Source organism: Dendronephthya gigantea, unplaced genomic scaffold, assembly GCF_004324835.1.
Source record: "Dendronephthya gigantea isolate DGI-Jeju-01 unplaced genomic scaffold, DenGig_1.0 000003F, whole genome shotgun sequence".
In the NCBI taxonomy this organism is placed as follows: domain Eukaryota; kingdom Metazoa; phylum Cnidaria; class Anthozoa; order Malacalcyonacea; family Nephtheidae; genus Dendronephthya; species Dendronephthya gigantea.
Genome location: NW_021163013.1, coordinates 2532333 through 2544916, shown reverse-complemented (window position 1 = coordinate 2544916; position 12584 = coordinate 2532333). Strand labels below are relative to the sequence as shown.

The 12584-nt window shown below is 33.8% G+C and overlaps 1 protein-coding gene across 1 annotated transcript; it reads right to left on the bottom strand.

Annotated features, from left to right (window-relative positions):
* Nucleotides 1-6791: 6791 nt before the first annotated feature.
* LOC114539803 (fibroblast growth factor receptor 1-like) lies at nucleotides 6792-12245 on the bottom strand. Its single transcript, XM_028560382.1, has 8 exons — nucleotides 12156-12245; nucleotides 11107-11426; nucleotides 9693-9768; nucleotides 8314-8493; nucleotides 7970-8086; nucleotides 7619-7815; nucleotides 7392-7517; nucleotides 6792-6866 (listed from the first exon to the last, which is right to left on the bottom strand). The coding sequence occupies exons 2-8, from the start codon at nucleotides 11227-11229 to the stop codon at nucleotides 6792-6794; spliced, it is 894 nt and encodes a 297-aa protein (XP_028416183.1). The 5' UTR covers nucleotides 11230-11426; nucleotides 12156-12245.
* Between the last annotated feature and the right edge of the window lie 339 nt (nucleotides 12246-12584).

Below are 12584 nucleotides of genomic sequence, written 5' to 3'. Positions count from 1 at the left end.
TGCGCATAACGCAAAAAGTAGTCAACGAGACCTCGGATTATTGCGCCATATTTGATAAAGTCGGTTTTTCAAAATGTGCGCGAGTTGTTTTTTTTTTTAAACGTTACAGATAAAGAAAAAGTTGTTTTAACGAAAATACTGCACCTAAAAACCATAAAAATAATAGACATAGAATGCGTACTGAAAAAAATTTGTCTCCAAAGATGGCTGATTTATAAGGCCATTTTTCCTCGTTTCAGACTCCTGTGAGGAGTTTTTTGTGCGCGGTCGCGACGAGCGAGATATGAATATGAGTGAGTTTGAGAGAAAAGCTTGTTTTTTTTTGTCACGCACTGGAGCATTGATTGGTTTTGGTTTTGACTACATTGTTTCATGAATTGACTGATGGAGTCTGATAGCTGTTTCTAGCTTTCGATCAATCTTGTTTCAAGCGTACATATAAGTCGTAATACGGAAAAAGTGGAATCTTGCTGGGCTGTAGACGCATTATAACGCAGTATTTATTGTGTGAAAAGTGAAAATGACCTACACAAAGACAAGACATAACTTTTAGAGTGTGGAGTACATAATTAATACTTGATCACCTCTGCAGTACGGTACTGAGGTACGCTAAATGATGTTTTTGATTATATTAAACGCGTTTTATGTGTTCTTATTTATTCACAAAATGCACGAGTGGCGAAATAAAATATAGTCATAGTCATTTCTCTTCCCACGGCTTCAACTATTTATGCAGAAATGGCTCAATTTTACGTAGAAACCTGTTAAAGATCTATACAGAGTGATATGTTTTTAAAAAGGTTTTTAACTATTTATCGTTGCATTAAAGCAAGGTCATGCGACAAATAATCAAGTTCAAGCGAAATAACAATTTATGTAAACAAACGGTTGCATGTAAAAAAAGCGAAAAATGCCAAAAATCCTTAAAAAACAAAGTACAGTTAAAGAATTCGCTAGACAATAATAATTGACAACCTATTACAATAAACATTATTCTCTACTAAATATATTTTCTACATAACAATGAATATATACGGCGATAGGCCGGTGGTTTGTTTTTGTGTGCACAACAGTGAAAATCGCCTCTTTCTCGATTATCCATTATCGCTTGTTGCTTTTTCTGTTTTTCCGTTTTTTTTTTCTGTTCTGCAACTTAATGCGGAACTGGGTTTTGCATTTTTGCCTCTGTGTGCTAATAATTGACTGTAAAATATGCTTTACCTAAAATTTAAGTTTTGAATTAAAAGTTTTTTTGAAAAATTTCTCATTCCTCGCAAGATTCAAAATGGCGCATTTTTAAGAGCACAGCAAGAAAAAAATTTTGGGACACGTACGTATTCGTGATAAGTAAGCATTCTATGTCTATTATTTCTATGCTAAAAACACAAAAGAAGTGAAATAATTGGGACGATATAAAATTACTTCAGTTAAGAAACTACGTTGTGAAACGTTTCTTAACTCTTTTCTCTACAACAGATTAGGGTTTTTTAATATAACCCCCATAAAAATTATCCAAAACAATTACCTGGCTTATGCAGACTCCGACGTCGACTTGGGTTTTTTTTCCAGCAATACTCACTTACACAACTTCGCTACTTCACCTACTTATAGAAGATGATTGTAAGCATTTTGAAACTCATTAAAATGTTTTACCCGAACGGTCATATATCACGAAAAGCTAAGTATGAAAGAAGACATACTTTAATCAATGTAAAGAAGTGTTTTACCACTTCCTGAGATCAAATATAACCCGCCCTTCAAACAGAATTTATTATTCTGGTTTATTATCAATTTTTTTAAGCAAATGAACTAACTGATGGAAGGTATATTTAAATCCAAAAAAAGTGTTAGCAAATCTCTTAGATTAGGGACATAAAAAATTTGGACTGAAACTCCATGGCAATAAGGCTGATCGCTGTCTCATTTTCTTTATGGTGTTGTATCGCCCTGAATTTTCTGGTGTTGCGAAAAGAATCTTTAACAATTTTTTCGGCATACAGAAGACGATTATAAGCATTTTGAAAGGCATGAAAATATCTTACCGGAACCCTGATGTATCGTGAAAAGCCAAGCATGAAGAAAGCCAGGCTTTAATCAAAAGCACGATGTGTTTTACGACTTCGGAAGATCACAGTGTTGGGCCTTTCAAGCGGAATTTATTATTTTTTAAGACAGAATACTTTCCATTTTTTTTACGATATGGAATAACTGATGCAAGGTATTTTCAAATCTGAAAAAAGTATTCGCGAATCTTTTAGATTGGGAACATAAAAAGTTTGGACTGAAACTCCATTATTTTCCCTGCGCAATACAGTGCTTTGTAGCACATGCTATCCTGTTTAGTGGCTATATACGTAATACTAGTTACTGTATAATTACTAGAAATACATTGCATGCAAAGTCCCCTCGCCTGACGCAATAAACTTTAAACAATAAACAATATTTAAAGCTATATAAAAAATATTTCCATCACTGAAATTCTATGATACTCGTTTCTGCTGAATGATCGAAGTCGTAAAGTAAAATCCTATATCTTGGTAGAATTATAAAGTCGACTCTCGAGCTATCAAATTCGACTATAATATAATCATAATTGTGCTACGAATAGTTTTAAATACTACAATTCTTAGCGAAATTTCAATTACTTTTTAAACAAATTCAACTTTAAAAATAAATACTTTTCAAATCCAAATCATTTCAACGATATATTGACGAATAAATTCAAAGAGGGGTCATACATTTGTTGATAAATCCACATATTAAACTTACAAAACACTAGTATACTTTAAAATACCGAAATCTACCCATTTACCAGTTCAAAAAAACTTTAAAAATGCTTCAAAATCGTAGATATTTCACCATCCATTAGAATGAAAATTTTTCTACCAAAGGTATCTTTTACATTATATTTTAATCAATTTTACGAGTCAATTTTTCGTATATTTTTAAGACCATCCAAATGAAAAATATTATTTAAAAAAAGGTTTATAATTCAAAATATCAGTTATGCTGACGTGACCCAAATTTTAATTTAGCCAATCGCACGTTTGTAAACGTTTTCTAGTTACCAGTTTTAACTCGTCTTATACTCACGCATGCGCATAACTTACAAAAACGCCCAACGTCCATGACATAATGGCGGACAACTTTCATTTCGCATTTGCATTCCCGGGCGTAATTAAAATCTCCGGGCGGAATTAGTACCCTCGCCCGGTGCTTCGCACCGGCTCGGGGATAATACTGTTTTCCCAATTTGTTATGTTGATTTATTTGCAACTTTCGCCATTTCAATTTGGACACTATTCTTCCCCATTACTCGCCCCACATTGATATGCGATTTCTAAAAAAAGATAACTTGGCGTTGAAACATTATCCAAAGTTCTAGCCAATAGTTAAACGTTAATAAAGCTAATCTATACACCAGAAAAGGATTTTCTCTTTTCATATTTTCATATGTGAAGACATGTTTTCATATTAATTTCGCTTTTGTTAAAAAAATAAATACACTTTGAAAGGATATGGCAATAAAATTATTTTCGCTTTATTGAAAAGAAAATTTAGACTTCATATTGTTACATAAGGCTTAGTTGTGTTAGTTATATGCATGATAAAACTATTGTAAAAGTAGTAAATATCAACAGGCATGACGCGGATGATTTTTTTATTTTTGATACGAAAAGCAAATGGGTAAATATAATTTTCGGCCATTTGAAACCATTAGTCTCATTCCTTTGTGTATATCAAAGTGCGTAAAGTGTGTAAGTTTTGGATTAAAATGCGTCTTAGGGGCCTGTTTACATGGAGAGAGTTATACCGGCTCGGCAACAAGAGGGATTTCGTCTTAGACGAATCAGCAAATTTGTTTTCATTTTCAATAACCCAATCAGAATGCATAAATTTTGATAAAAAGTACAATATATACCATTTTACATAAAGTATTTAAGATTTAGCATTCTGAAAGGATTTACCTAAAATATGTAAACAAACATGGCGATTAGTTTAAAACGATATTCCTCCTTGTGCGGCTTGGCGAAGTAAAAGGCGCGTCAGATCAATCAGATCTTTCATTTTATGCACTTTTCACCATGCCTAGCTGGGATAACTCGCTCCATATAAACACGCCTTAGATTGATATTTTAAGGATTTTCGTATTAAGCAAAATATTTTATGTCATCATTTGTGTAAGATAGTAAGAATGCGACGTAAACGATAGTAGCCAAGGGCTAAAATTCGTAATCGGTATCGTAATTCGATGCGATTTGTCAGTTAGTGGTTACACATGATATTTCGGGCAAAACAATTAGCACTTATTTACTGCAAACGAAGGAAACATTATGATTTGTGCACCCGAGGCATGTCCATATTATCATATTATATTATATTATATACCAGTGGTTATTATATACCACCAGTGGTTACTACTTTCCACTTTTCAAAGAAAAACCAAAAAGCAAGAAACATCTATTCATAAAACACAAATGCATAAATTAAGGTTTGAGACCTTTGTGTGTGTATCCAGCCGTCTAGCGACAGTTCTTGCAATTGAGAACAGATAATATATAGATGAGAAAGTATAAAATGCTTAAAACTGTTTTGTTTTGAATTGGTAAATATTATGAACATTATAGATTAATTTAATTCTAAACCCGTTTTTCACACTCTATCCCATTGCAACTTGCATAAACTTCATTTTTTATTCAATTGTAGAATAATAATCTAATTTACTGAGAGTTACCTGGGATTCATTCATCATACCATAAATACTTTTCGATATTTCTGAGAAATTCGGTCGTTCGTTTGCTTCAGCTTTCCAACAGTCTAACATTATTCCATAGCTGTCAAGAAAGAGAAAGGATTGATTTGTTCGTGACTGGTGGGAAATAAAAGCGGCGTTTAGTCTTAGTCAGACTCAGCAACGCCGAAAAAAACATAAACAATCGAAACCTCATTTGTTTAATTTACTAAAACTCACTTCAATTTATCACGATAATCATTTGGTCCATATATTTTGAAATTAAAAAGTCAAAAGTTTGCGAATAAATATTTAGAAAAGAAAACAAATTCCGGACCGTGGTCAGATATCGTAAAATTCTGCCGGCTGCTACAGCTAATCAGATTGTAGGAAAGGCTATAGGAATCCACCCGCAGCGGATTAATTTGTAAAAAAATAGAAACATATCTCACTGCTATAGTAAAACATTTTTTGCACAGCTAGCCTTTTGCAATTTTTTACATACCACAATTCGAGTGAATTCTAGGGTGTTCTAATGCCTGTCGGCTAATTAGGCAACATTATTAATTTTGATATTTTACGCGTATTTTGACTGTAGCTTAAAGCTTTAATATATAAACTTAATGATGGAAAACGTGGTCATCCTTCACTTCTCCGATATATTCACTCTCATTTGAAGTTCATGTTCATCAATAAATGTATTAGCTTATAGTTACACCAAAACTGTTGAGTGCTAAAGAAAACCAGAGGTTGGTATAAAGACTTATTTATTTACGAACGAAACCTTAATTTAATTATCTTACATTTCACTCGAGCAGTGGGACGGTTTCTCCATGCGCCCCCCGGAAACGACGTGCACTTTGATGTCATACGGCGATACACCTTTGTATGGTTCTTGACCTGAAAATTGTAGTAATTTGAAAAGCCTAACTATAATTATGTTGTCATGTTATTGGTGCTATATTTGGTGTAATTCGGAGTCTACGCGGTCTCGAATCCAGTGTAGTGCAATATATATATATACATACCTAAAGTCACAATTTCATAGAGAAGAATGCCAAAGCTCCATCTGATTAAAAACAAAAACATTGAAATTAGTTTCTGCATTTAATGCATGCCATGCGCATAATATGCAAAATTAGAGTACAATAAGGCATTGACGAAATAAAACTTTGCCTTAATTTAATTGTTCCAATTTATATAAAATATTGATTAAAATCCAAGTCATATTTTAGCAATTTTTCTGCTTATGCATATGGAGATTTGTTTTTCAGACCTGTAATTTGTACCATTGTTTTTTGAGGAACCTCGGAGATCAAAGAAAGGCTTCCGGCCTACAATTACTACAGTTTGATTCAATATTTATATCGATCAGGCGAGCATGGAAGATATCTATAGATGTGGATAATACCAAATCTACGATACAGACGTGAAGTAAAACTGTCTTCATTTCTGCAGTTTCAAAACTAAACTGGAAAAAAATTGTGAATCTTAAGGCCCCTTATATTCGCGATTGACAACAAATAGCTTTCGCAGTTTTTGGCTGACTAATATCGGAAGAAAAAACGCATTTTTCTACCATTGTGGTATATCTTTCTTTCAGTTTGTTTTGACTTTTAAACACTCAGTGCTTTATCTATAATGTTCATAATCTTTGACAATTGACACGATGTTTTCAAAAAAATATAATTTTCATGTGTATTTGTTTAAAAAGGTACACAGAACGACAAAACCAAAGCAACGTACGGCTAAATGTGTGAAAACCTTTCTGGAAAAGGCTAAAAGACTGTTAAAAATAAAAAACATATCCGAAAAACAATTTGCCATTTCATTGGCATCGCGCATGTGTACAAACACCATGACCATTGAACGTTCATGACATTTGGGCAACTTTGGATTCCGCTACATATTCTCCTGGGTTCCGCGGGTGTAGTTCCTAATCTCCGGGCGGAATTAGTACCATCCCACAGTACTCTGCATGCACGGGCCCGGGGAATACAAGTAAATATCTTGCTATAGTTGGTACATATAACATTATAAGTTAACGAAACATATCAACTCACACATCGCTGGCGGTTGTAAAACGGTCTTCGGTTAAACTTTCCAAAGCCATCCATTTTACTGGAAGTAAGTCCTATAAAAATACACGTTTCTAACAATTCATGCATGCAGGTTTATAACGCTGTAAATATTATTAATTTTACTACCAAAGACAAAATATTTTTGCGTTAATTAAAGTTTAAGGACACAATAGATGACCCTTTGACATGGCAATAATATAAACCTTTTCTGTAGTCAGAGCAATGAAAACCGGATCCACAGACTACAGTGACCACGAACACTAAAATTTGTTTACAGGTACGTCATCTTTAACTCATGGGGAGTTGCGCTTCATGGTTATTTAATAAGCATTCTAATCTTAATTCGTCGAACCAAAGACGTTTGGTTTAAGACAAATAAAAGGAAGAGAAAAAGTTTCAATACATCATTTAAACTTTTTATATACGCGAACTTAGTACTTTTTACTCAATCTTTCAAAATTACGTAATTCTCAGAGTAATAATTTCTTTTTCTTCGCCTAATAAAATAGAGTTGTCATACCGTATACATACGTTAATATGAATGTAGCAACTTTTACAGTTCATTTAGGATGTTTTACCTGGTTAGTTCTTATATATGCTTGAGTATTTCTGATGTCCCTCGCCAACCCAAAATCTGAAATTTTCGCCACGTTACCTTCCCCGCCAAGCAAAATATTTCTGGCTGCCAAATCACGATGGACAAGCTTAAAATTTATAGTGATTGTTAATTAATTGCTATTTAGTTGATTATGAAATAGGAGAAACTGACTGATGAAACTATATTAATAATAATGGGTGAATATACCTTCTGTTTTGAAAGATATAACATTCCACTGGACACCTCGACGGCAATCTTCAGAAGTTGGCAAGAGCTTAATGTTGAATTTAGCTTGTCGCTTTCCGAATGAGATGCGTTAGATTCAGTATCAATAACTTTACTTCTTCTTAGAAACTTTAACAGGTTTCCGGAAGAGCAATACTCCGTTACAACCATGAGTTGGTCTAAAGTAAGGAAACATTTTAATTGAATGCTGTTTAAGAATATTAATTCCGCAAGGATTTTTTCCTAAAACCTGGCATACTGTGCAGGACAAAAAAATCCAAGGAAAACGCGAAAGGAAAGCAGGATAGTTATTGCAAAATACATGTTGCATACCTTCCGTAAAAAGACCACCGATGAATCTTATGACGTTTGGGTGTGGCTCTTTATTTATTTTTTTTAGAATTTTTAACTCGGCTAACAGGTTGGATAGAGCAGATTGTGTCGCATTATCTAAATACATGAAATAATATTTTGAAAATAATATCCAAATTAAAATGGACAAATAAAAAGATATATTTGCTGTTCCAAATAAAAATTATATACCTGTGTGCGCAATGCACGAGGAGTCGCTTCGTCTGGAGTATTAAGACTTTGGACTACTTTCAAATGGGCAATACCTAAGTTACTATGGCTTCTTAGTTGTTCAGAATTTTAATTTATTAATGTTAACTATTAACCTTTTAACATTTTCACAGCAACATCTTTAGGATCGCCGCCAGATTGAGGTGAGTATAAACCTTTCTTAACAATACCAAACTGTCCAACTCCCAGTGGCTTGTTCAGTACCTTCAGCCTGTTTGGCGAGATTTGCCAGCGCTTCAATAGTGCAACGTATGATATTTTCTTTTGGCGTGATTCTGAAGAAAAAATATTTTTCTCACTTCAGAGTGAGACAAATAACTTTACACACAATAAGAGTTTGAGATTAGTATTGCCAAACTACAGTCGATATAGTGACTTATGCAAGACGAATGATATCACTACATTGACATAATAAACCTGGAGTCTGAGATAAAAAACTGCCGTCAGCAGAGGTCAATACTTTCACCCGGGCATCCACTGACCGCGATAAACAACGTATCGTGGGGGGAAATTAAACCAGAAAATTTTTTTTCCCTAAACCTGTAACGAAATTTCTTACTCTCTTGGGTTTTTTAAACACACTTATCGGAATTTTAGCACTTTTTGTCACCTACGAAAAGTATGAAAAAAGTTCAAAAATAGTTTCAATAGGGTAATGTTTTCCACAAATCATTTTTCCTTGAACAATATAAATACGAATACAAAGACGAAGCCCATCATGTTTTTTTAACGCTTTTAAATATAGCTATAATTATTATTATATATATTTCTTAAACTCATAGCTACAAAGGCAAAATTAATTTTGCTTTAATGAAGCCTTGACCTAGGTAAATAGAAAGTCTTCTGCATCTAACAACAAATAGATAAAATCTTTTACCAGTATCAAATCTCAGCGTATTTTGGGGCAATACTTCCCAGCATATTCCCACTTGAAACACAAATTAACTGGTGCAATTCCAAAATCACCTTAAACACTTTTGAAAGCATATTAAAATCGTTAGATATTACCAGTTTATTCAAAGAAAAATGCTTCGGGAACATATAGAACACTTCAATAACTCTTTTTCATTGAAACGGGCAAATAAAACAAACATATGGTATGTATCTTGGCAAGGAAACTCTGGCTTTTGATTGGTTAATAGCAGAACCTGAGCTATCGCACACGCGGACAGTGGCTGCCATACTATGAGAAAAATTACCTCTGCTGACGCCATCTTTTTACGAATACTTTTGCGAACGGTTTTCGAAAGGAGCAGGCCTCCAGGTTTATTCATCTCAGCTATAGTGTATGATTACCTGATCAGCGCGTATGTGATGCCAATTAAAGTCATATCACGCCACAATAGCATTCTAAAGGTTGTGCTTACCCTGATTCCAGCCATTTTCATAAAATTTACTATTGAATTTAACTGAGGAAATGTATATAGTTGCTAGCATAAGCCATACTTTTTATAGGCAACCGTAAATTACTAACCGCTACTTCTGTTTGGTCGTTCAATCGCAGCGTTTGTCTTTTGAAGATTAATTTCGAACCAACGGGATTCAAATTCCTGAAAAGGAAAAATACAACCAAATAAAAAAAAATCCACAGGTTTTGTTTGAATTTCATTTATATTTTTGCGATTAAATTTATAATAGAGACATCTCCTGGAAAATTTTAGAAATAATCAAACAGAATAATTTTTATATTGATCGCAGCCAATGTAAACTTCTCAGTTTAACGCATTACAATTGGTCCATTGCTTGGCGCTTGCCTCAGGTGTTTACCACTTTTAAAGAAAAAAAGCTAGATATTTAGGTTTGACAGAATACGAAAGCGTTTTTGTTCGTTACATTATATAAGGCCTTGATATTAATCTGTTTTTTTGTATCTTTTATCTTTTATCGTGTTTGTATCTTATAGCTACTTCCTTTAGCTTTTAGCCAATCAAAGTACTCAAAATTTGTGTTTGAGTTAGTCCAAAAAGTTGTTGAGAGGTTCTAACCGCGAACAATTAAGTCAACAAGACGGCATAATATTATGTCGGCCACTGGAACACAAAAAGCAGTCAGTGGACAAGGTTATTTTGATCACTGAATTTATAAAATAGTGTATACGGCTGAAACAAAAACAGTTTGGATTAGCGTAAACTCCGAAAATATATAATTGATTTTATGTGTGCTGTCTGGATATCTTTCACGAATATTTTATAAGCAATAGCCTAAGTTTAAATAAATATGAACCGTATTTTCATATTTTTCATATTTGATTCACCTGAAAATTCCGGCAATTTTAAAATAATATAATTATACGCTATATAATACGCTATAGCTTAAGTTTAAATGAATATGAACTGTATCTTCTGTCCAGAAAAATCTTTGTATCACCTTGAAAATTCCGGTATTTTAATTGGGGTGGGGCAGACATACAGATTACCAATTATAGATTACAATTCAGCACCTGAAATTCAAGACTTTGATCACCATAACGCCAGGATTTTGCAATCAAAAATTGTTGCCTTGTTATAATGGAATTATTGCCTACAAGGCAGCCATCTTTGATTGCGAAATCCTGGAGTGTTGGTAATTAATGTCTTGAATTTCTGGTGATGGATAGGTTTCAATAATATGCCTACCAAAACGGACAACATGGTGCATGATTGTTGAATACGGTTGTAGCAGTACGTAAATTATTAAGTATAAACGAAAGTCGAATTATTGCAATAACATCAGGGTTGAAAATGAAAGATAAACACAGTATAAGCTAATACATGAACTAAGATGCATAAGTTTTAATGAAAACGAATTTTTCCAACACATGCAGAGGGTGCAGACATTAAAATCGTGACTGTGAGTTTTAGTCAACCTCTAATAAACAAATTGTGCTGTAAGGTGATAAAAATATTTACCTGTATTGATCGATCTCGTCGCTTCTTTTGAATTTTTCTCAGCAGGAAAAGAAAGATAAACACAGCCAAACAGAGGAATACAAAGGCTCCTGTCGAACCTCCAGCAATTAAAGGCATGGACATTGCAGTTGGATTCGTTCGTTTCAACAATTCGTGAGTATGAGTGGTTGTATTTGAATGCTGAGCGGTTGTTAATTTAGTACTCTGTGTTGTGATGGTATAATTTCCACCTATTGAAACGTTGTAAAGATAAGCGAATTCACTGCGAATCCCAACGTTATTACCAGCCTGGACTCCTATTGTGTATAAACCAGTGGCATCTAAAGGAAAAATAGACACACTCATGAATGATTGATGTAGACACACTCATTAATGATTGACGCACTAATAAATTCTATTGTTTTATACCTATAGTGTCAAAATTCATATTTTCTGCTTTCCTATTAGACAAGAGGTCCACGCGTAAAGAGCTTCAAATCTGCATGATTAGGCGTGATCAACACAAGCGGGCATTAATTTTAATAATTTTCCCTAGGCCGGCAAATTATGGAATTTTTTGCCCGTTGCGATGCTTTTCCTAGCAACCGTGCGATACTGGAAATTACCTTTAAATTATATCATATGCTAACCATAAAGGTAATGTCTATGAATTTCATGTTCTTTGGCCTCACTAACACTAGATATAATAACAAATCACTAAGTTAGTGAAAAACGTTTTTGTGACACAAAACACACTGTTTCCTTCGGCGTCGGAAAAATAAGTAATACATAATAACTAGAGCGAAACACGTAATTTGATCGGTCAATAGCCGTACAGGATCAGGCAACTTAATTACAATTTGTTTTGTATCTAAGCACTCTGGTTAATCTTTTATAGCGGTCCATGGACTGCAGTGATATGTCTATACTGTATAACGTGCGAAAACATATATTATATGTATCCAAACATGCACATACATCATAACCGTCAGCAAATAATTCGTTAATCATTCGTTAAATCATAACTAAGTTTAGCAGCAACTTACTCTTGTACCCCAATATATACTTACTGCCAAAATCACGGACGAAGGAATTGTCATTATCAGCAATTGCGTAGTCCTCTGTTTCGTTTTTATTGGTTCTTTTCCAAGTTACAACGTAGTAATAGGCATCCCCTCGCGTAGGTACAGAAGGCTGCCATTTAATAAGTACCTTGCTCCCATTAACTGTTGCTCTAAGATTTCGAGGTTTTTCAATCTTTAGTCCTAGAAATATAAGAAAAAGTCCACAATGTGTGAAGAAATGAACTTGACTGCTATATAGTACAACAGCTATAAGATAACATGCATGAGTGTTTTACGTAGAGAGCTTTTTGCCAGTAAGATAAAAAAAATACTTGTACATGAAACAAGATAATAGATTTATTTACGTACGCATCGATGCATGCACGGTTATAATATCGTATTGAGGAGGTCCTCTATCCCTCGAGGGATCCCAAG